The following is a 25,225-nucleotide window of genomic DNA, read 5'->3' on the forward strand; positions in this document are numbered from 1 at the left end:
TGCAAGCTATGTTTAATAAAGGTTGAAACATTTGCTTCCAAAGTGTGACTTCATTCACCTTTTTGTCATAAATACGACCACGAAAGGCAAAGTTCAGGGGCTTTTAAGTGCTTTTAAGAGGCAGGAGTACTGAAGTTTGTCGTCCACAACAAACCCCGTAGAGAAAATGTGCGTTTTTAGCTTGTGAGGTCACAGCAGCTGCTGTTCTACTCCTGCTTTGTTTGGTGAGTTTTTAATCCCGAAGATAAGTTTAAATTAAGAATCTCAAAAACAGAAGTCACAAATTAACACTTTGTGGACTTGGTGACGGAAGCAGAAGTGAAATAACGACAATCTGTGCCATGACGTAAAATCGCTGATTTTCCTCTATGGGGTTTGGTGTGAGGGGAGAAAGTCTTTCTCACAGCAAAAAAGGTCATTTGTATGTCACGTAACCACACTTTATATTAAGTATGACGACACAAATATCACACATTTATTTTCTTTTTGCTGGAAAAGGCAAACCTGGAAACTTTTGAAGTAGTTTTTTTCCCACATTTTTTGACACAAAAACAACTTTGTAAAGCCATAATTATGCACACAATTCCACTCTAATGTTCTAAATACAACTGATAAACACTCGTGACCTCCTTCAAAACACAACATCCTGATGAGCAATCAGTGTCACTCCTGTTCCACCTGTGCAAACACGACGCTCGTGTGTCACAGGAGAAAAGAGGCCTCAGCAGATTTATACTAAATCATTATTTTTGTAGTGAATTATAGTAAAAAAAAAAAAAAAAAACCTTTCCATGAAGTGTGGGTTTCACTTTTGTCAAATGTGCACTGAAAGCAGGGTTTTTTCACTCTTGAAACATTTGAAACACCTGATTCAAACGATTCAAACTCTGTAAGAATCCTGATAACGAGACGTTGATGTGAATCAGGTGAGAGACGGAGCAGAGAAACTTTTAAAAGACGACTGATTCAAGGAGCTCTTTTGGCCTCGTGAGGTCTGTGTGGGAATGAGTTTTAGGTGAAATACTGGGGCTGTTTTTATGCTTTTATTTTATATTATATTATATTATATATATGAAGCCAAACTTTAAATGAAAATGAGTGCACAGAGAGACAAAAGAGTCAAAAACAACAAGTGAGATTGAGGTGTTTATGATGTGAAAAGACCTTAAAATAGCTAATTTGGGAGGAAATCACTTTGTAACGTTAATCTCTTGCAAGCTTTGTTTGATAAAGTTTGAGACATTTTCAACATTTAGGGAAGAACTGACACAACACATGAGTGTGTGTGTGGGTCCTGTACCGGCCACTAGGTGGCAGAATGAAGCACAGATACTCGTTTTATTACAGGAAGTCAAAGTCTGCAGGTTTATTTGACTGCTGTACTGTTTAAATAAAGTTTTATTTAAAAAATACATAAATAAAAGGTTTATTTGAATATTGTACTGTTTAAATACAGTTTTATTTAAAATAAATGAATAAATAAAAGGTTTATTTGAATATTGTACTGTTTAAATAAAGTTTCATTTAAAAATGAATATATATATATATTTAAATTAAAAACTTTTATTTGAATATTTTATGATTATTATATTAACCATAATAGTAATTATAACGATACAACATGCAACATGGGGTTAAAGTGACTTTGCTCAAGGACACATAGAGACGAGCAGATTGAACCCACAACCTTCCACTCCATCCTTAATCCTCAATTTTTTAATACTTTTACTTTTTTTAACGATATATATATATATATATATATGTCTTAAAAATACATTCACGATGTTTATTTTCACTCGACTCGTATCAGCTCTGCTGCTTCTCACTGAGACTGTTGTTGTGACCGAAACGGTGATAACACAGTCACACAGGAATGTGTGTGTGCGCGCGTCTGTGTGTGTCTGTGTGTGTGTGTGTGTGTGTGTGACACTTGAGCATCCACAGGTGGCTGTTTGTCATTTTGTGTAAAAAAAAAAAAAATTGGTGATTCTTTTGATTTTGTTATTGTTGTAATACTCACTTTGGCCACAAAGGGCTGAATGGCGCCACGTCTCCCCAGTGTAAAAGCACAAGGAACATACCTGTGCTTTATTTGTGTGTGTGTGTGTGTGTGTGTTATGAAGTTGTGTAACACTGTCTCTGGTTCAAGGTGTGTCACAGGTTTTATTGTTTACTGTCCTAACTTTTATTATTAATGCGTTCCTTCTTTCTTAAAGACAAATAAAGATAAATAAAGATATCAGTGTCAGTGTTCCAGGTGAATCATACAAACACAGTCATTCATTCCTTTGTTGACTTAGTGACTCCATGTTTTTGTGGTCATGTTTGAAGGGATTAACGTGCATATAAACCCTTGAAACTTTGCACGGAGGTCAGGTGATGACAAAAATGTGATATTGTTGTAGTGCTCGGACTCGTGCGTTGCATCAGGGCTCTATAGCGCCCCCCCCAAGGCGAAACGGAGGAGAATATGCCGAAATTTAGTTGCACCAAATTTCCCGAAACTTGGTGGGAACTTGTCTTAGCCCAAGACGAACAAAAAAGTCAATTGGGACCATGGCCTCAACTCAACAGGAAGTCGGACATTTTGAATCTGGCATCCATTTTGGAGTCCATCTTGGCTATTTACAAGCTTTGGAAAATTTGCATGGATGTCAGGTTTGTGGCAAAAATGCGATATTATCATAGTACTTGAACCCGTTCATTGCACCAGGGCTCTGTAGCGCCCCCTAAGGCAAAAATGTGGATGGAGCAAGCCAAAATTAAGTTGCACCAAATTTCCTGAAACTTGGTGAGAACGTCTGTCGGCCATTTTGAATTTGGCGTCCATCATGGCAACTATCTTGGAGTCCATCTTGGCGATTTGCATGTTTCAGGAACTTTGCACAGAGGTCCGGTTTGTTGGCGAAAAATGCAATATTGTCATAGTGCCTGGATCCATGGGCTCTATAGCACCCCCCTAAGGTAAAACGTGGATGCAGCACACCAAAATTAGGTTGCACCAAATTTCACGAAACTTGGTGGGAACTTGTCTTAGCCCAAGATGAACAAAAAAGTAAATTGGGACCATGACCGCAAGTCAACAGGAAGTCGGCCATTTTGAATTTTGGCCATTTGCACTCTTCAGAAATGAACAAACCCGTCTAAAGGACATAAAACAACCTTTTTCTTCTTGTTAGCTTAATAAAAACATTTGTTTGGTGTGTTTCTGACTGTGCAGGTGCAGGTTTGCACCAAAGGTAAACAAACACCTACAGATCTGCACTGACAAAGTACATTGCACAACACACAAAAGGACGGTCATGTGACCTGAGAAGAACGGCTGTAAACAGTGCAGTGTGTGACAGTGTGTGATAGTGTGTGATAGTGTGTGATAGTGTGGGTGTGACAGTGTTTTTTCCACATGAAGTTCCGTGTGTTTGGCTGCAGCTCTGTCTCAAGGACACATTAGACAGGAAGTCACTTTCACACACACACACACACACACGTCCACAAAACAACCTGCAAATGTATAGAACCAATGTTTCCGCAGCTCATTTGTGCACAGACTTGTTTCCCCGACACGTCCCACTCTCTCTGTAGCTGCTGATGTGAGTCCAGTGAAACTGAAGCCACAGCTGCTGTGAGCAGATCACATCTCTCTATCTGCCGCACAGGTTTGAGGTCAATGCCAACCACGGCGTCTTTCTATTTGTGATGCACTGAACTTGTGTGTGTGTGTGTGTGTGTGAGCTCGTTCTCCAAGGCCTTGTTTAGACTGCAGACCAAAAGTTTAACCATATCCACATTTATTTTGAGTCACTTAAGAACCAATCACTCATTAATGATGTAAGAAACAGAGCAGACAAACGACAAAAAGAGACGATATTAACCTTTAACCCTTTGAAAGGGTTTTTAAGAGTTCCTCCGGACATTTTCTGCCATTCTGTTTCTGGTTGTGTTGAAAGAACTCAAATTTGCCACAGGATATTCATTTTTGGTAAACTTTAGAATTGGCGTCCTTAAGTTATGCACAAAACTTACCAATTTGTCCCTAGTGGCAAAAAATGTCACCTTCCCAAAAACTGCTGTAAAAATATTATATATTCATATTTTTTCTACTTTAAATGAGTCAATCTTTTAAAACTAATCCAGCTTTAAATATACACACTAATGTTAACCCTTTAAAGGTCAGTGTGTTTACACAACTCCACTGTTTTTTATCGAAAAAGTGCCCCCAACAACTACAATAATTTCCATAAAACACATTTCAAGGAGAATTTAATTACAATTATTATTATAAATTGGTTCAAATTAGTCCGGTTTTTTTTTAAAGGAACTCTTAAGGGTTAGTTTGCTTTTGTAATAGGTGGTTTTGTGCAGAAAATACACAAAAAGTCCACACGAGGCAATAAAATATAACCCTTAAAAACAACTAGAGACATAAAACATGGGTAAAAGTAACAGTCAAACACAAAATAATGTCCGTAACTTAAAATAGTGTCAAATGCCAATGAAAAGAGAATGTAAAATATTAGTTTCTGACGCACTCTTTTGAACAAGTTGTTATTTTTCAAACTTATATTGACTTCTCCATGTGTCGTCTCTGTCTTTATGTCCATGTCTCTCTCTCTGTGTCTGCAGCACCTTAAAGTATGAAAAGCGTTGTGTAAACAGGACTCGCCTGTCTTGCCCTACAAGGAAAGGAATCCTTAATTGTTGGTTGTTGTTGATGAGTTTGTAGATAAAGGGCTTTTTCTTTTTCCCAGAGAGCGACGCTGTCTCACGCTCACTGTTGACAGAACTGTCTCATGATAAAAAGGTCCGTCCTGGTTCATTAGAACCCAACCTGGCAACCGCGCGGCTACAGGGAAAAATCAGGGCGGGAAAAGACAGGAACTAAAAAAAATGTGTCACATGCTGCCGACCTGTGTCCTCATCGCAGATTATATAACCTGCAGCCGCCGAGAGGAAAACACGGCTGTGACTGAACATAACTCAGAGTTTACATACTTTACAGAGAGGTTGACTGACTGTGAAGAGAGCGAGGACACGGAGACACGGAGTGACTTCACCTTCACCAGAGAATGTGGATAAAATCATATATAGATAGAAAAACAACAGAGTCCAGGCAGAGTTGTGTTTATGTTTTTGGTGATGTGTGTGTGTGTGTGTGTGTGTGTGAGGGGGAGGGGCTTAAAGGTTATATTTGGGGCCGTCTATGTGGGTCAAATGTAGTTTCCCCCCCCGTCTGTGCCCACTTACCTGGGTATCGAGTGGGCACCATGAAAACCACGGACAAACCGGATCGGGACTCGCATTCGCAGCCCAAATATAAACCTTATGTGAGGCCTGGCAGAGGGAGCGTTTGTGTGTATACAGCAGCAGAGCAGGGGGGCGGGCGGAGTTTACAGCAGGCGAATGAAATCTGCCTCCACCGACACGGAGATTCACTTCCTGTTTTGTTTCATCCTGTTCTGTTCTTATTTCTTTAAGGGGGGGTTTTCCAACAGGAAACTGAAGCTTGTGTCGCCTCGTTCTACATTTTTTTCCTCTTTACAATAACTCAACTCAACAGGAAGGCAGCCATTTTGAATTTGGCGTCCATCGTGGCGTCCATCTTGGTGATTTGCACACTTCGGAAACTTTGCGCAGAGGTCAGGTGTGGTGAAAAAGCGTTATTGTCCCAGAGCCTGGACCCACGTGTTGCTCGAGGGCTCTGCAGCACCACCCAAGGCGAAGTGGGGATGGAGCGTGCCAAAATTAAGTCGCACCAAATTTCACGAAACTTGGTGGGAACTTGTCTCAGCCCAAGATGAACAAAAAAGTCAATCGGGACCATGGCCTCAACTCAACAGGAAGTCGGCCATTTTGAATGTGGCGTCCATCATGGCAAAAAAATGTTCTTCTTTACAATAATTGTACACTTACTTATACTACTATTATTTCAGCTGGTGTCAAGCCTTAAATATTTGACTTATAATTATCTCTAATAATTGTATTGGTAATTATATGTACAATGCAGCTATTATTATCATTATTATTATTATTATTATTATTATGTGAGGCGTGATCTGCAGTAACTGTGGCTAACGCTGTTGTGTGGAGGGGTTACGATGATGCAAGAGTCAAAAACCAAAAGGACATTTCTTATGGGATGGAGGACGCTCCGCCCTTCAGGACAACAGTAAATACAAACAGTAAATATGTCACACCTGCTTTTATTGTTTTACTCTGAAGTCCTGCTACTTTATGACAGTTCATTAGCTTTGCTTAATTCTTCAGAAAACGCTTTGTGACGTCATCAAGTCGGAAGGCTGTAATTTTAGGGGATTGGACACCAATATTTGTTAACTCATATATGTACGAAACAGTAAAATCTAAATATTAAATGCTACACTTAAATGTGACTCAATCATTAACATTTAGGTGCAACATTTAATAATTAGATTTAACTATTTCATACATGTTTAAGTGAACAAATATTGGTGTAAACGTGGGAAAGGTTCACGTTAAAGTTAACGTACAGCGTTGGAGCCTCGTGTGGAGGATACAGCTGTAGAAAGTGAATGGATGATTGTTGACCTTTTCACCGCGGGGTTGTGAATGTGAATGTGCAGCTACTTTTTTTTTTTTAAAAACACTTAGTTTCAACATAAAATGCAGCTTCAGCATCACATGACGAGGCTGAATCAGGACAGTGGTGACCACTTATCGCTAAATGTGGCCACATGATCACATCACATGAGTCTGCCTCTCTTTTCCTGCAGAAGCAGCAGCAGCAGCAACAACAAGTCTGTTTGAGTTTTCTTCCTGTTCTTCTGGTTTTTCCTGTGTGTGTGTGTGTGTGTGTGTGTGTGTGTGTGTGTGTGTGTGTGTGTGTGTGTGTGTGTGTGTGTGTGTGTGTTTGATTTGACCAAAGTGAAGTGCCTTCAGATAAAATACGGTGCCATAAGGAGTTATAAAAAAAAAAAATGTCTACGTTCTCATTCATAGATAATAAAATAATAAAAGGCCTGGGTCCACATCAGTGCAGTCGCTCCCTCTCGCTGACGCATGAAAATCCCTCTGCTGTTATCAAAGAAAACAGAGCGTGGACGGATTTTTCTCACGTAGCCTGTTGTCGTTTGCGGCGTAGAAACGAGAAGTGTGTTAAAAAGACGACGGTGAGGTTAAGGTCACGTCCTGCACTTTTTTTTTTTGCAGCTGAATGTGCACAAATATATGCATTCCACAAAGACTCAGTCACACATTCCACCTCCACCCCCACACACCCTCTCTCCACACACACACACACATGCACGTACAGGACGTGCACATGCTCAGGCTGTCCTTACATTAACAACCTCCTCATGTCTCAGACACAACATGTGCGTGCACGCGTGTGTGTGTGTGTGTGCGAGTGGAAAAGTTTTGGTGCTTTTCTGCACCAAAGGTCAAATTTCCTCCTTTTTTTCCAGCCCGTGCAGAAATGACAACACGAGTGCACCTGTGCAGAGTTTGCATTTTCTTCTGACTTTGTGAGGACATTTTTGTCCAACTTTTTCAGGGTTAAGACTTTGTTTTAGGGTTAGGGGATTGGGGAGTTGGGTTAATGGTTCAGGTTTAGCCACTTTGTTGTGATGGTTAAGGTTAGCATAAGGAGCTAAGGTAGTGGTTCTGCAACCTGTGGCTCGAGAGCTCTTCAGCGCCTCTGCAAACGTCTCCTAGCACAAATTTTAGTTTTCCTTCAGATTATTGTTATTGTTCCGTGGATTTGCGGTCAGTTTTTTATGGGGCTAACGTGCATAAAAACTCTTGAAACTTGGCATGAAAGTCAGGTGTGGGCGCCCATTTTGAATTTGGCGTCCATCTTAGCAAAAACTTTGGGGTCAGGTGTGACGAAAATGCGATATTGTCATGGTGCTCAGATGAGTGTGTTGCACCAGTGCTCTATAAACACCCTAAGGCGACAGGTGGATAGAGCACGCCAAAATTGCGTTGTTCACGATACTTTGGTGGGAACTTGTTACAGCCCAAGACGAGCGTGTGTCCAAAAAAAACCTACAAAGCTATGTTTTTATGGATATTTTGTCCCGGTTTTAGGGTTAGAATTAGCTTTAGGTTTAGGTTTAGGTTAGCTTCGTCCACACTAAGATAAAGAAAACCTAAATCACTTTAATGGGACTTTGTTTTCCATCCTTACGTGAACGTTCAGGTTTGCCGCCGTTTCACGCCATTAGCGCCGCAACGCTAATGGCTTCGTCCGTGTTGACATAATAAAACAACTTCCTGTGTGCAGCACAGGAATGTTGCTGGGCTGGGACATCGAAACGGGGGTAATAATAGGGGTCGGCAGCATTGGGCGTGAACTATTAGACCTAACTACGGCTTAAGGTGATTTCGGGCTCATTCAATCAGGAAAGAAGCTCTTGAAGACCTGAGTTTAGCTGTTAGCTAACCCTAATCCTAACCCAGAATTAAAGAAAAGTGAGCTTGTGGTGGTCAGAGAATATTTTTTTCGCAATAATTTTCATCTTGGATCTGTCGAGCAACTTAAGGGGCCGTGAAAGAGTTTAAAGCTGGAGTCAAACAATAATAAAAGTGTGCTGTGATGAGCCAGGATGGCAGCGATCTACTCATATATCTGTGACAGCAGTCGCTGGATGATGTCACCCAGTTATTGTCACTGACGCAGAATAAAGAGATGGAAATAATCTCATTGAAATATCTAAAGTAAACTGTGAGTAGAAATCTGATGACATCTTAGATTAACCTGAGACTCCCCCCCCCCCCACCTCCCGTGTGACATGCTCCGTCTGCATGCTCCACACATGCCCTGGGAGCCTCAGCCAATCAGAGAGCTCGTGGCAGCAGACTCGGCTCAGTAATAGGCTCTCTGTGATTTGTGCCTTTTTCCTGAATGGATGCAGCAACAGAGAGAAAGAGAAGTGGTGAAACTGGTCTCACATGAGAGCGATAACGACAATGTGAGAAGAGACTTGACATGTTTTCCCACATCAGTCAACGCTTAAGATACAGCAGATCGTTTATGAAACTCATTATACTTAAAACGCATATTAGAAATAACTTTAATTCATCAAACCACTGATCTGATGTAGGCATTTATGTCGTTTACTGAACTTAAAACTGAAAACTGAAAAGCTCCAGTGTTTAAGTCATTTAGGCAGAAAAGCATATAAATGATAGCATAAGTATATAAGTAATAATAATGAGTAAAAATTAAAGCTACAAGCAGCATTGTGTGGGCCCTAGCAGCCACTGTCCTGCCAGCAGGTGGCGCTATGCCGTTGACTCAGTTTTCATGTGCTGATGTTTTCTGGCCAGTTCTCTAATCTCACGTGTGAAGTTTCGAGCCGATCGGTCAACATGCGGCGAAGTCACAGGGCACTTCCTGTTTCGTTTCAAAATTCACCAAATTTTGATGGTTGTCGTGGCCACGCCCCTTTTGAATATGTGAGACCTTTTCATAACTTTGATGTGTCCAGTAGAAATTGACGCATTTTTTTTTATGTTGCTACAATTAGCGCGCTAAGACGAGTTCAAATGTCAAAATGGCCGACTTCCTGTTGAGTTGATGCCGTGGTCCTATTTGACTTTTTTGTTCGTCTTGGGACGGGAACTTCTGTGAAATTTGGTGCAACTTAGTTTTTACTTTTGGGGGCGCTATCGAGCCATTTTGCACCACTTTTATGTATTTCCCTTAATTTATAAAATGTTTCGCCAATTCTGATTTATTATTTTCACTATTGTTTCGTACCTCTGACCACAATTAGCCTTTTATTTGTACTTTAGCCAAGGCTCTTACTTTACAGAGGCAGCCATATTGTTTTTACGGCAGCCTGAATGGACAGACCACCCACAGTGTGCACTCTTAGAAATAAAAGTGCTAAGTAGAACCATATAAAGTTATTCAGCTTGTCCTCATAGGAGAACCCTTTTTGGCTCCAGGTAGAAACTTTTTTATAAAAGTACCACCTTGAACGCTTTTGGAGGGTTCCACCAAGAACCCTTTGAAAACTCTTTATTCAGGAAAGGGGTTTAAAGGGTCCTCTGGATCAAAATGGTTCTTACTGGAACCATTAGTGTTACCAAGAACCCTTGAAAAACCCTTTCTTCTGGAAAGGGCTTGAAAAGCAGAAGCAAATGGTTCCAGGTAGAACCTCAGCCCTTGTAGAAGAACCTTTTGGAACCCTTATTTCTAAGAGTGTAACATAAACAAAGAAGATCTTTTACTGGTATGTAAAGGTCACTGTACACTCTTAGAAATAAAAGTGCTAAGTAGAACCATATAAGGTTCTTCGGCTTGTCCTCATATGAGAACCCTTTTTGGCTCCCGGTAGAACCTTTTTTTTATAAAGGTACCACCTGGAAAACCTTTTGGAGGGTTCCACCAGCAACCCGTTTAAAACCCTTTATTCAGGAAAGGGGTTTTAAAGGGTTCTATGGATCAAAATGGTTCTTACTGGAACCATTAGTGTTACCAAGAACCCTTGAAAAACAAATGGTTCCAGGTAGAAACTCAGCCCTTGTAGAAGAACCCTTTTGGAACCCGTATTTCTAAGAGTGTAATTCCCTGATGTACATGGATCACTCATTTTTACACACTGGAGCTTTAAAACCCTAGCATTAGAAGAACAAAATTGAATGTTAGCTCTTATCAGCGCCACACCCTAACATCTACATCTGAAACTATTCATCATAGTCACTCATTAACGAGTCAGCAGTTATTGTCCTGGGGGCTGAATGGAAATATCAGGTATTAAGAGGACGAGTTCAGTGAGAGACTCTGAACACTGACACCGTAAATAAACAGTGATCTAAAGAGTGAAAATATCTCACAAGGACGACGTGTTCAGGTCTTTACACTCGCTCAGGCCGCTAACGCTAACTGTCCACACAACAACGCAAATTAAACTCACACATATCATTATCGCAGACAGTCGAGATGCCCGACGATGAGTCACGGTGAGTCATCACAGAGTTTCACAACCTTTGTTCAATATTAAATCAGAGGAGATGGAGAATAAGAGAATAATAGTTTTTATACAAAGTCTTTTTGGTGCTTGGACGTCAAAGCTGACGACATCAAGTAGGAAAATGATGATGATGATGATGATGATGATGATGATTGGCTAATGAGGCGAGACACAAAGATCAGCTGATAAGCAGCTGATTTTGCCGACTCATCGTCTTCCTGAATGAACTCATTTTATTGCAGTTTGATAAATGTGTTTTTTTTTTTCTTCTGTTGAAGTTAGCACACGTGTAACTTTACTGCCTCACAGCCTGGAAATGTAATGTCCTTTAAATTCTACCACGACACTTTGGTGTGTTCCATTTACAGCAGGAAGTCAGAAGTGGGAAGTGGGGATGAGGTCACCTTCCTGTGACTGTGTGAGTGTGAGAGGAGAAAGAAACACATCATGGAAGAAAATGGCTTCATGTTAAAGAAATAAGTGAAATTTCCCTTCCGATCTGGTCGTCGAAAAGGACCAGATCGAGCTGTTTGGGGGCCCTATGCGAGATACTATTTGGGGGCTCCTATCTTTTTCAAACTCGCGGTAGAGATTCCGAACTTTTACTGATTACCCCACAAACACTTACATGCTGTAATTGCAAATATATGCATAACGAATGCATCCAATACATGCAAATAAAGTACTTTTAATTCTCAAAAATATAATAAAATATGAGTCTGAACTTGGGGGCCCCCTGGTGGCTGTGGGGTCCTATGCAGCTGCATAGTCCGCATATAGCAAAAAACCCCAGCTCTGATCGTGGGTGTCGTCCGATTTTAGGCTGATTTAAGACGATCGTCTGTCCAAATTATCCCGTCGTGTGAGGGATTAACAGACGCGATTTCAACGTCATCGGACGCATTTTTACAACAGAATCCCAAATTAGACGGATTTAACAATTTGTATAAGCCAAGTTGATTCCGTCTTCTCAGCCGTGACTTCATCTACAAACTTTTCTTTTTTTGCGTTTCTCAGAACAAAACATCGCTAGATTAGATCACTGAAGTCACGTTAAATCACGTGAGATTCTGTGAGATCCCAAATCCCTGGAATGTTCCTCCCTGACATTGTTTGATTGTGTGTGTGGTCCTGCGTCTGGACCGGATCGTCTAGTCTGGATTAAAATGTTGGAAAGCGGATGACAAAGTTTGATTGTGTCTGTTGTTCTCTATCTTTATGTTTTGTTTTGTTTTTAAGATCAAGTCAGACTTTAGTCTTTGTGCTCCGTGTTGATCCAACACCTCCCTGGAGTAAATCACTGTAATCCAGACTAAGATAAACCCAGATTAAGAGGAAATTATTAATGTTCTTTAGCCAAATTAAAAGATGAAACTAAAAAAGAAAAATAATAATAACTGGATTTTAATCTCACAACTTTGGTTCTAAAGGCCACTAACTAAATTACAAAAAATAAAACTGCAGTAAATACACAGTTTAACCTGATAGAGATGTTTGGAATAATAAAAAGCTGAGGTATCACATGTGTCTGAAGCTAATCTGGAGTCATTGGCTGCACCTGTGTTGTTCTCCCACAGCTGAGGACGATCAGTCCACAGAGGAGATAAAGGTCTGTGAGAGTGAGTCTGTGCTCAGACGTGACTTTGTCTCCACAGAGTCAACAACTCCTTTGCTTCAAATCTCTTAAATGTGTCTGTTTCTGATGTGTTGTGTCTGGGTTCAGAGTGTGTTGGGATTATGGGGCGGGTTTGGCTGATTCATCTCAAGACTAAAGGATCTGAATAGATTCAAAAGTGACAATTTAGCACAAATGAAGCACATTATTCAGACACAGTCACAGTGTTGGAGAAGCTGTAGAAAGCTCAAGTTCTACCTCAGTGTGACCCCAAGACCTAAAGCGATTTTCCACCTTTAATCCCCTCCCTGGGTCTTTGTGTTTGCTTCCTCGTCTTTGTTTTTACTTCCTTGAACTTGTTTTTTATCAAAAACTGAATCCTGCCGTCAATAATAACCTTGCTGTCCTCGCCAACTTCCTGTCGCACAGCCAAATTCCCTGCCGATGACTCACACAGCCACACAAAAAGCGTGCCAACACAGTCCATGCTGGCTGCATGTGCTTTAAAGCTGACTACATGAACATGCAGCTCCATGCCCTCGTGCACAAACCGCCTCGGCCAATGAGGAGCGAGGAGCATGGCAGAGCTCGGCCAATCGCAGAGCTCCGTGCCCGAGGCATGCAGCGTGTGCTGCTATCATGACAAAATAGGAATGATGCGGCTGAGCGTGTCAGGTCTCGTCGATTCAAAGAAACTATCGTCGATCCAGTCAACGCCATGAGTCAGAGAGAAAGAGAGAGAGAAAGCAGCGGGTGTTTCCCTGCTGGATCACTAGAAATAACACAGAATATCAAGTGACAACAGTTTGGACAAACATCTGTGTCACAGTTTCACTTTCAGTTAAGCGATGGGGAGTTTCTGGTTCAGTGGCGTAAAACCAGGGGGTCTCACAGTGAGATAGGGCCACTGAGTGAGTGTCTCAGTAGGGGGCGGTCAACTGGAAAAACATTGATAATTATGATGATATTTCACATAATTCCCAAATAAAAGTGTTTGTTTTGACATAGTTCCACAATATGAATGTATTTATGATGCAAAAGAACTCAGTTTTGGTTCAGACTACCCTTTTTATGCTAAATTAGCATATGCTAAAGGTGTTGGGAAGTAAATTAGGCGTTTTGTTGCCACCGCAGAAAGGAATCGACATAACATCATAAATAGCATTAAAGGTTTCACCTTATAACAAATATAATAAATATTTTCACGTCACATTTTAAAAGTCCAATTTTAGTCGGACTAAGACAATAATTTGGTTTTCTGAATGTCACGTAAACATGTGAGTCAGACTAAAAACGGGCTAGTCTTAGTCGGATTGAGACAATAATTTTGTTTTCTGAATGTCACGTAAACACGTTGGTCTGACTAAAATAAAAACGAGCTAGTCTTAGTCGGACTTAGACAATAATTTGGTTTTCTGAATGTCGCAGAAACATGTTAGTCTGACTAAACCTTTGAACGGTAGTGTACTTAGTGAAGATTGTAAAGCAGATGAAAGAGAGAGGGTTGAGTCATAGAGACTGCATTGTTTTTGGTCATTACTCAGAAGTCCACAGGGGGCGACAGAGGTTCCGCACTGGACTTTTTGATATTAGCGGTGTTTTTACATGTGCAACATTTTGTCATTGTGAACAGATTTCCATCGTTTTTACGTGCTATATTGTTATTCGGATGACTTGTGTCCATGTAAACAAAGCTATTGTTAACACGGTTGTGACACTGGTGAGGAATGAATGAATGACGGATCACCGTTGACAGAAACTGACACGGAAGGATTAGTTTCTCTTCCATGTTTGTCTTTCTCGGAATACAAACGCATGGACACGGGAGAACGTGTGCTGCTATATTTTCCTCCTCCATGCCGCTAACACTTACACTGATTGGTCAGTGCTGCTGTGGCACCTGCCCACTCCCACTGTGGCACTCACACAACACGCAGCCACACTTGGAAAGTATTCAACAATGACTACAATCCTCCACCACCTACCATGGCCTCTCCTCTTACACAATACACTATATATTTGTATTGATGTCTCTAAATAGGTGCAAACACCTACTACAGTATGTATTAACTCCCTCTGACACTGTAAGCAAGCAAGTCAGTAAGCTAGTAAGTGAGCTAGTAAGTAAGCAAGCACATCAGTAAGCTAGTAAGTAAGCAAGCAAGTCAGTAAGCTAGTAAGTAAGCAAGCAAGTAAGAAAGCACATCAGTAAGCTAGTAAGTAAGCAAGCACGTCAGTAAGCTAGCAAGTAAGCAAGCAAGTAAGCAACCACGTCAGTAAGCTAGAAAGTAAGCAAGCAAGTCAGTAAGCTACTAAGTAAGTAAGCTAGTAAGCGAGCTAGTAAGTAAGCAAGCAAGTCAGTAAGCTAGTAAGTGAGCTAGTAAGTAGGCTAGCAAGTCAGTAAGCTAGTAAGTGAGCTAGTAAGTAGGCTAGCAAGTCAGTAAGGGGGTCGTACCTATGTTCCCCGGGTCCTATGTTCCCCGTTTTTCCCAAAAAAGGTCCACTTTGTATGTGACAGGGGAACATAGGACCCTTTTTTTGAAAAAGGGTAGGGTTAGGATTAGGGTTAGAGAAAGGGTCCCGGTCCTATGTTCCCCGGTCACATACAAAGTGGGGAACATAGGACCCGGGGAACATAGGTACGGTCCCGTCAGTAAGCTAGTAAGTAAGCAAGCAAGCTAGTAGGCAAGTAAGTCATTAATCTAGTAAGTAAGTTAATAAGCTAGTAAGAAAGTCAGGAAGCTAGCAACTATGGCGTGTTTATTCCATTGGTTAACATATAAATAACAAAGAAGACAGAGTACTGAAATATTGAAAGTAAAAGTTCCACTATTTTGGTCACATTTGACTTAAGTACAAGTAAAAGTACTGGTCTAAACGTGTACTAGAGTTACTTAGGCTTTCTTGTGTTGTTTTTAATTAAAGGCAAAACCTTTACAAATTGAAGTGCTCACAAAATAAAACATGTAAACACATGTGTCAGTCAAAGTAGGTCAAAGGTCACATACTCTATGACTCACTCAGAGACCTTAATTCGTCCTGTCCTCATCATTCCCTCCCAAAGGTAGTGAAGTACAATACTTTAAAAAACATACTTAAATAAAAGTAAAATTGTCCTCTTCGTTTTTATTCTAGTGGGAATAGGTTTTACAGCGACTTTCAGAGTTCTACTCTTCACTGTCTTCTATATTTGGATTTTAAAAAAGGTTGATGATTACAGTCAAATACGCTCTGTTGCCTCCTTTTAAATAAACCAAGGTTTTCATTCAGGTTCGAAACAAGCCACTTCCACGCCGCACTGATGATGATTCCCATGGTCGTCGAAGCGTCGCTGCAGCCTCTAGCAGAGGAGGAGGAGGAGGAGGAGGAGGAGGAGGAGCAGCAGCCTCTGTCCTTATGAGCCTCACAGATAAACAGTGTCTTTATCTGCAGCCAGCTGCTGCTGAGAGAAGTCACTGCGCTGCCGTATTTACGTCAACGTGACCTGGGCGGCGACCGTCAGTCAGTCAGTCAGTCAGTCAGTCAGCAGGCTCACGGCTGCACTCAGGCCCATTTTCACATCACATGACACGGGCATAACAAAGAAGTTAAATATTAGATTTATCAAGTGAAGTAAGGTCAATGCTGGTCACATAGCAGTTGTTTTTTTATATATATATACATAGACCACTGTATTTCATCCCTCACACGCTGTTTAAAGTGAAAATGAAACTTTCCAAACAGTTTAAATCAACTTGACTTAAAATTAAACTAAAACACTAAGGATAATGTTTTTGTGTGTGGTAAATAAAACTCTTACTGTTACTGGAAAACTATCATTTACGAGGATTATTTTATGTTTTAAAACTAGCAAAGTGAGAACAAATATTAAATACAGATGTGTATGTGTCAGGTTTGGGAAAGTAAAATGTTATGGAAAGAACTCAATAATTAAATTAAATTGTGTAAAAAAAACTCTTTTGGGGTTGAAAAAAGTTTGAAATGAAGATGATTTTTGACCCTAAAGTACCATTTGTATCTAATATATATTTTAAAGCTGCAGTGTGTAACCTTTTGTTGTTGTTATTATTTGCTCTTTGTGGACAGAAACGATGTTACGTCAGGCAAAACTATCAGACCTGACCGAGGGAGCATGTATGTGTATACAGGGTCAGAGGTGCTTCAACTGGCAAAAATTTTGAGCCATAGACTTCCCGTCTGACACTTTCACTTCCTGTGTGCAGTGCGGGAATGCGACAACACAACAATACGTGTGTTGAATGCTTAATCGTTTCATCTGCATTTCGACGTGAGTTTTAAATGTTACGCAGAAATCACAGCCGAGAAGACGGACGGACGGCATCTCTAAAGTCTGAGGTAGAAGTAAACAAAACAACAGAGTGTGCACACTTGTCCTTCAGTGTCTCAGCAGTGTTTACATAACTGCTGATAGAGCACAGAAACAACACATCTGCTTTCAAAGCATCAGTGTGACGCCAACACAGGCGGCTTTTTCTGTCAAATATTATTCCCACATTAATCGGACTACTTTTTAGCCGATTTCAACAACTCTTCCCATATTTAATATTCATAGAAACGTGAATGGAAGCCTCGAGCATTCAGCTGGACGCTGTGAGCTTCAGAAGCAGCACGTGGGTTTCGCTGACTCAGCGTTCTCAGCTCCATTACCACGTCCAGTATTCATAGACTGGCACAGAACGATCACTTCATTTGATCGTTTCCATTTGCATCGCGGAATGTGGCAACTTTCCAGGCTGGACTTCCCCTTCTGCCGCCCCCTGCCACAGGGTTCCTTCCTAGAAGTCCAGTGATTTCCCCGTGTGCAATCCCATCCTGGTAACTTCCATCGGATCTTGTGCTTGCTTGACATTTTCACAGCTGGACGTCGGGGGATAAGAAGCCTTTAAAAAATGGTTTCCAAGTGTTCTGATGGCCGGGTCGATGCTGGAGCTGGTCCTCAGGCAGTGGTTCATCCTGGGGCAGGTCACCAGTCCATCAGCACACTAAGAAATAAATGCATAAATTAGTCCTTTGTGAGATCTGCACAGGGAAATTCCTTCTCTAGAAACCTGCAGCCAGAGCTTCCCCAGCCCCTTTTTCTGACCTGGAGGGCACTCAAACCTGGCAACCCTCTGGTTACAAGCCAACTTTCCTTTTCCACTTGGCCACGGGGGCTGCCAAAACAACAACCAGACACTCTAACATTCTCATTATAAGTGTCCAATTAGCCTAATCCCCAAGCCGTCGTGTTTTTGTACCGCGTGAGGAGGAAGAAGTCGACGCACCCAGGGACGACTCACACGCAGACTCACATAGACAAAGGCGTCGATCTTCTTGATGTGAGGCAAACGTGGTAAATCATTAACGGAAGCTTTATTTCCCAAGCTCTGATTTCTCTTCTCGTTTCTTCCTGGTCCTAGAAGGTCAAAATAAAAAGCCCAGCAGCCGCAGTTTCACAACCACACAGGGAGGAGCACACACTCTGGTTTTTTTTTGTTTTAAACATGTCTTTATTAGAAAACTAACCCATAGGGTGTCATACAAAAATACTTTGAAGTATCAAGGATGCATTGCAAACAGTACAGTACTTTCATACATATCGTTCTTTTTTTTTAAAACAGTGATTTTTCTTTTGCGCCCTGAAAAAAAGACAAGATGTGAAACCAAACCAAAGAGGAGGCGATCTCACAGTGAAATGTTGTCCGGGACAACTGCAGATTTCTTTACAATATACAATGATTATTCTCACGCGAGGTGCGTCGGACGACATCAGAGCGTCCGCACATGTGCCGTGTTATAAATGCTGTTTGGCACTTACGAGAACTTGGATCTGATCACCAAACCTGGGCCGTGAAAGAGTTTGCAGTGATTACCAAACGCGCTACAAGACGATAATAAACATTGTCCAAACCAAACGAGCATAATCTCTTGTAGGCAAGTTCTACAAAAAAAAAAACAACACGCAACAATCACAAAAAAAGTGCAAAAAAATGGGAGAAACCAATCGAGTAATCTGGATTCAACACGCCTTACGTCTCAAAGGCAACATTTGTAACAAAGGTTCTTCAAAGAAAACCTGACAAATACAGACCTTAGCTGGAATGACAAAAATCATCGTAAGAAAGCAAACCCCAAGAAGCAAGGATGACACAGCAGGCCGCAGGGCGCACACGTACAACACTTGGCCCCAGTTCATCGTTCACAATTATAAACTCGGCTGTGAACGAACAGCCAAAATCTAACAGTCCGAGTGTCTCGGAAAGGAACAGCTTATCCAGAGAGGAGAAACACCTCCACGTCTGCAACCCTGAAGACCGTCAGGAGGAGCAGCGGAAGATCAGCGCGTGTGATGTAGCGATGCAGACAGCCCGACAACAACAGGCAAGCGTCCTTCTGTCCAACTCTACGGTCCTGACTTTACACATCTCCGAGTTTGGAGGACTTTCTGTTCCTCGTATAACATGCTCTTCAAAGTACACAGTCCCTGAGAATAGGGACCTGAAGTTTCACACTTCCTGTCAGGCTTCAGCAGACTGGAAGCATGCGACCAGCACCGTTGTACTCCTCCTCGGTCTGGACAGAAGAAAAAAAACAACAACAAAATCAGGTCACTAATTAGAAGATGGGAGGAGAATGTTTGGGCCAATTCCAATTCCTTCTTAACCCTCAATCTTAACCCTTAATCTTAACTGGCCCTCAAAACCAAGTGTTGAGGGTTATTTTGTCACTTAGAAATGGGACACCCCTCAAATGCAGATACATCTTCAGACTGTAGGGGGCAAAATAACGCGAAAGCTGTCCAGTCTCTCAACTCCAAAAAAGAAGAAGAAGAAGAACACATTTACGTCACAATTATTTATTACAATCCGTTTGTCAGTCAAGTTATTAGGTTGTCAGTTAGTTATAAGATGATACTCATACAAATACCACAACCACGGACATATTCAGCTTACAGTAAGATCGTAAAATAAAAATAAATGTTACGCAACAATAACGTCAGTAATCCATAATATGGGCCTAAACTAAGATAATACAATGGTTTTCATCATTTTTATGTCTATTAACAAAGAAAATACTTGATTTGTAGCGTACTCGTTTCGCTGCTTTCGACGCCATCTTTGTTATGAAAAAACACGCAATGCATTCTGGGTAGCCCTTGCTCCCAAGGGTGGTCTCAGAAAATCTCAATATTGAGGGCGATACAGCCCTTAAACATGCCTCAACTTAATTTTTCTGAGAATCGGGACAGCACTTGCACTAGAGGGAGCATTTTTGAGATTGAGGGTTAAGCAAGGAATTGGAATTGGCCCTTTAAGTCTCTTTCTTGAACAAATCGGTGGAGACGCCTACCTCGGTGTACACTGGAGGGGGAGGGAAGGTGAAGGACGGCGCGTTCATGAAGATCGGACTCTCCTCGTCGCCGTCAAAGTCATCCAGCAGCGGCGTGAACGGCTGTTCCAGGCGGCAGTCGTGAGTGATGTCGGTGTAGCTCGGAGGCTCCGAGGGCATCCTGAGGGACACCCAGCTCTGAGAGGCGTTGCTGACCGAACCCTCCTGGCTGCTGACGCTGTTGCAGCGGCTGCCAAGACCCGACGTCCCGATGACCAGCGGCAGCTCCAGGATCAGCTTCTCGCTTCCGGGGATGTGGACGTAAATCTGGAAGAAGACGATGTCGCACATTAGCACGAATGTTCCTTTCTAAGCAGACTAAACAGAAGTTCTCTGAGCATGTGCAGGACCAAAAAACACTTACCAGCAGCGCATACTCCACACGGATGATGTTGCAGCTCAGCATTGACGGTTTAATCTTAGGCACCCGGATCGTCTTTCCCTGCCAGGCGTCGCACATGCCGGAGATGATGTGGTTCCCGCGCACGGCCGACAGCTTCTGGCGGGAGACCTTGGTGCGGCCGTTGGCCTGGTAGATGTGCTTGGCGATGATGGCGGCCTTGGGCACCACGATGCGGGAGCAGGTGTTCTCGAACTTCGCGTTGATGCAAATGTCTTCGCCTTCGCAGAAGCCGCGGCGGTCGATTTTCGCGTTCAGCGACACCTGGCCATCGGGGATGAACATGATGTTGACCTTCTTCTCCTTTGCGCCACCTGTGGGAGACTAAGGCGACACAAGGAGGCGGAAACGTTAGACATTTTTAGATAAAAACAAACCTAGAATAAAAAAGAAAGAGAAACAGAAAGTTGTTTTTGTGTTGATGGACTCACCAGCAGGTCTGGGGTGTTGACATCCAGAGGCTCCTCCACCTCAAAGGGCTTCTTGCACTCCAGTGTGGGCTGATCTGCTCTTTCTAACAGGGCCTTCACAAAATACTGGACATACCCAAACTTCCCTTTGTAAGATGACACCAGCCTGTGAGGACACACACGCACGCAAGGAACGGATTTAATCACACACAACCCTTCAAGAATCAACCCTGCATCTATTAATGATGTCTATCTGAGACAGAGTACGTACCCGCTGCTCGGAAGATCGATTCCAAAGGTGTACTCGTATTTGTTGCCAGGCCTCAAGAGCACAGATCCGTCAGAATCTGAACAGAAGGAAAACAAAGTCCTTTCATTAACCCCTCGCAGTGACATCACGATGATTCCCAGTTCAAGTTACCTTGACTACTGTTTCTAGAGTAGCTGGCTAACACTGGCAGCTGTTCAAATAAACACTGGATATTTGAAAACAACAACAAAAAATCCCTCTGTTTGCTTTAACAAAGCTGATTACAAGACAAATATGTGCTTAATTCACTGAACCCAGTCAGCGTTTAACTTGTGGCAGAACATGTTGGCAGGTTTCAGTGTTGATAGTCCTGTAAATGTTGCTGACTGAGTTTCATTGAGGTCAATGTGGATCACGTTTCCTGCTGACTAAGTATCACTGACCTGAGTGGAGCAGAACACATGCGAATATAATCAAATAAAACCTGAGCTTTACCTTCAACGTCGGAATGACAACATCACAGTTACATGACACTGCGTTCACATCCATGAAAGAAACATGGATCTTGTTGTATACTGTGTTCTTCTGCACTTCACTGTATTATCTCTCTTTTAATGACCTACTTTTAAACTTTTAAATTATGTTGTGAGTTTTATATCTGAAATTGCCACGTTTCTGTAACTATCTATGCTGCTATCTTGACCAGGACTACCCGGAAGTAGGACACTACTCAGTGGGACACTTCCTGGCTAAATAAAGGGCAAATGTGCTTTAACATTACAAAAACAATGGGTAAATACCTATAAAGGGCACAATAAAACATTTAAATACAGAGGATAATAATATGATTATAACATCATGTTGATAAACAGGCATGTTTTCAGGCTATGATCCGATTCTCGCTCGAGTTTGTGACACCCAAACTGAGTGCTGCTTCCCCCCGTAGATAACATCAGCAGTGCCGTAGAGAGAGTGCCTACCTGTGGGTTGGTCGTCCAGCTGCAGGACCTCTTCGTGGCGCAGGTACTCGGCCTCCTGTTTGCACCGCTGTTTGCCCTTCGCGTACTCCACTTTAGCGCAGCCGCGACCCTGGACCTTCACCGCGGACACGCGAGTCATCTCGTTCACCTCCACTTCGATGCGGCCACACACTCGCTCCCCGCCGCAGTAGAACGTCTTACTTGGGTCGAGAAAAGTGATTCTGAAGGTCCGGAGCCTCTTCATCATGGCCACCATGACTGCAGCTGAGCGACGTGGGGAATATTCACGATAATGTGGGGTTTTTAGTTTTTTTTTACTGTAGCGTCACTGACGACGTTCTCCTGTGCACTGAGTTGTAAACAAAGGCGGAACGTTGGTTTTATATGACGAGCCCCTACTTGGGCACGAGCAGCCAGGGTGAACAGCGTGGCTCGGCGCGTGAACACGGCGCTCATTGGCTGAAAACCTTTGTTTGTGTCGGACGCAGCCAATCAGCGGCGAGAGTCGACGCGTGGACACCGCGTGTCCTGGAGTCGACGGGACGTGCTGGGCAAATGCACACAGGAAGTGGAGGGAAGGCGCGGACGGACGGACGGACAGACGGTCCCAGGCAGACAGTAGGCTACAGGAGAACATGAGTAGTAAACAGAGACACAGGGAGGGGCTGACATGACTAAACTCCTCTGGACACATTTAAACAGTTACACTGGCTCACACTAAACACCTGTGCTTCACTCTGCTATTGATAGAACTTCATAGAACGTGTTAGCTTAAACACAAGTGACTAAATACTCCCCATTTTGTCCTACGTACACGAGTTTCTGTGGTGTTTTCCTCACTCCGTGTGAAGAACAGAGGGCGGGACTTCATGTACAGACTGAATCCTTTCGAGGAAAACCGCACTGCTTCTCAGAACTTCTGGGAACGTTACCCTTAGGTTGCGGGAACGTTCCCTGAAGGTTCCCCCACCTTAAGTTCTCATGAGTTTGACACGGAAAAGTAGTTTTGGTTGCACATTTGGTTCCCAGAAAGTTAGTTTGACACAACTTGCATACAACCTTCCAGAGAACGTTCTCTAAATGTTCCCCTAACGTTCCTTTGTCACAAACTTAATATAACCTTTTAGAGAACATTCTCTAAAGGTTTCTAGAACGTTTCCCGTAACTTTATTTTGTCACAACTTGCATACAACCCTTTAGAGAGCGTTCTCTAAAGGTTCCCCTAACGTTACTGTGTCACAACATTCATTCAAAACTTTTAGAGCACGTTCTGTAAAGGTTCCCCTAACGTTCCTTCGTCACAACCTTTTAGAGAACGTTCTCTAAAGGTTTCCCTAACGTTACTTTGTCACAACCTCCGTACAGCCTTTCAGAGAACGTTCTCTAAAGGTTTCCAGAACGTTCCCCCAGCGTTACTTCGTAACAAACTTCATACAACCTTTTAGAGAATGTTCTCTAAAGGTTCCCCCAGCGTTACTTCGTAACAAACTTCATTCAACCTTTTGGAGAACATTCTCTAAAGGTTCCCCTAACGTTACTTTGTCACAAACTTCATATAACCTTTTAGAGAATGTTATTTAGTCTAAAGGTACCCCCAGCGCTACTTTGTAACAAACTTCATAAACCTTTTAGAGAACATTCTCTAAAGGTTCCCCTAACGTTACTTTGTCACAAACTTTATACAACCTTTTGCAGAACGTTTTCTAACCCTAACAAATTTAAGTTCCTGATAAAATAAAACATGTAAACACATAGTGTATGAAATGGGTCAAAGGTCACAAACGTTCTCACTCACTCAGGGACCTTAATGAACAAACCTATTAAGTCCTCATCATCCCCCTGAAGTAAATCAACAATTACAGCCTGATCTTTACTTACATCCATGTTGACTTCAGTGTTCACGTTCACTCCTGACCTTGAAAGCAGCTGTTGACACAACAATAAGAATCATATGGTGGACTTCTGGATGTTGAAGGTAAACATTTACTGTATATACATAACCCCCAACACGTCATCGCCAACTTACAGACAACAATTCGGCTTCAGGCTCATTTTTGAATGAAAATAAGCAGCAGAAAACCACTTATTGTCCACAAACATCATTCACAAACACACACATTAGCCTTGAAATACACGTATTTCTTCTTTTATTATAATTACTTGTGACGTTTGCATGGAGTCACATGACCGGCACAGTTCGCTGTTGTTGCCTCCACGATGGAACATGTTCTGGTCGAGTTCTCCTCTGCAAACTTTCCCCCATTTGTTAGATCATGCCAGTGTACCAGCGGGGGAATTTCCATCATAACAAAGTGTGTTTGTGTTACCGACGGCTGTGGTTCACTCGCTAAACTCTTGGAGAGGATGCACAACAACTTCTCATGACGTTTAACTGTGTCCCATGATTGGTCCATACCTGTCCTGACTCTGTTTGTTCAGAGTTGTCATTACTCACTCCTTCTTACCCTTGATTGCGTAACGCTGCTGCTGCTGCACTGTCTTTGGTAAGCAGGTGATATTAAGTGTCTACAGTTAAAATCAGTCAGTCTAGTTAATAAGAACGGTGCAGGCTCATAGTTAATGAGCTGCGGTCGTGACTTAATCTGCAGTGGCTGCACACGCACACACAAACCTGTTTAACAAGTAAAACACACATTTCATTTTTTACAACAAAAATGACAATGAGGCAGGTTTTTGTCACTCGTTGGCTTTAAGGTTGTTCACATATTTGCAGACACACTAATAATAAGCATGTGCAGAAAAAGAAATGAGGACTTGAACTCAATAGGTTGTATATTCTGCCAGTGAGTGAAAACACACTGCTCCCTAGTGGACGAGATGCACCATTACAACTGAGACGGGACACCTTGAACAACTCAAATATGAAGGACCTGGAAAACAAACAAAAACTTAATTTTTTGAGGAAAAATCTAACCCCTTAAAATGCTTTTGTTTCCATTCATTATTTTTTAAATGAGTGCAATTGTATGCATTGCCTTGTCCATATAGCACTTTTCTTTGTTTTCAAATGTTATTTTCATTAGGCAGAAATACTTCATACAGGTCAGTGAAACTACACAACCAACTTCCCATGGCTACATTTTTTAAGATGCGATGTTAAAGACCTGTTCCATTTATTTGTTGACCCGAGGACCTTCACGTTCACACTAGAACAGACCGAAGAAAGGCTTATTCCTCATATTGCTCTTGATTGAAGCCAGTC

The 25,225-nt window shown here is 42.1% G+C and overlaps 1 protein-coding gene across 1 annotated transcript; it reads right to left on the reverse strand.

Moving 5' to 3' along the window:
• Positions 1-18,070: 18,070 nt before the first annotated feature.
• On the reverse strand, positions 18,071-22,344 carry txnipa (thioredoxin interacting protein a). Its single transcript, XM_083899850.1, has 6 exons — positions 22,003-22,344; positions 21,044-21,119; positions 20,794-20,938; positions 20,327-20,686; positions 19,924-20,229; positions 18,071-19,146 (listed from the first exon to the last, which is right to left on the reverse strand). The coding sequence occupies exons 1-6, from the start codon at positions 22,256-22,258 to the stop codon at positions 19,099-19,101; spliced, it is 1,191 nt and encodes a 396-aa protein (XP_083755976.1). The 5' UTR covers positions 22,259-22,344; the 3' UTR covers positions 18,071-19,098.
• Between the last annotated feature and the right edge of the window lie 2,881 nt (positions 22,345-25,225).

The sequence above is a fragment of the Microchirus variegatus genome (assembly GCF_963457635.1).
Source record: "Microchirus variegatus genome assembly, chromosome: 13".
NCBI lineage: Eukaryota > Metazoa > Chordata > Actinopteri > Pleuronectiformes > Soleidae > Microchirus > Microchirus variegatus.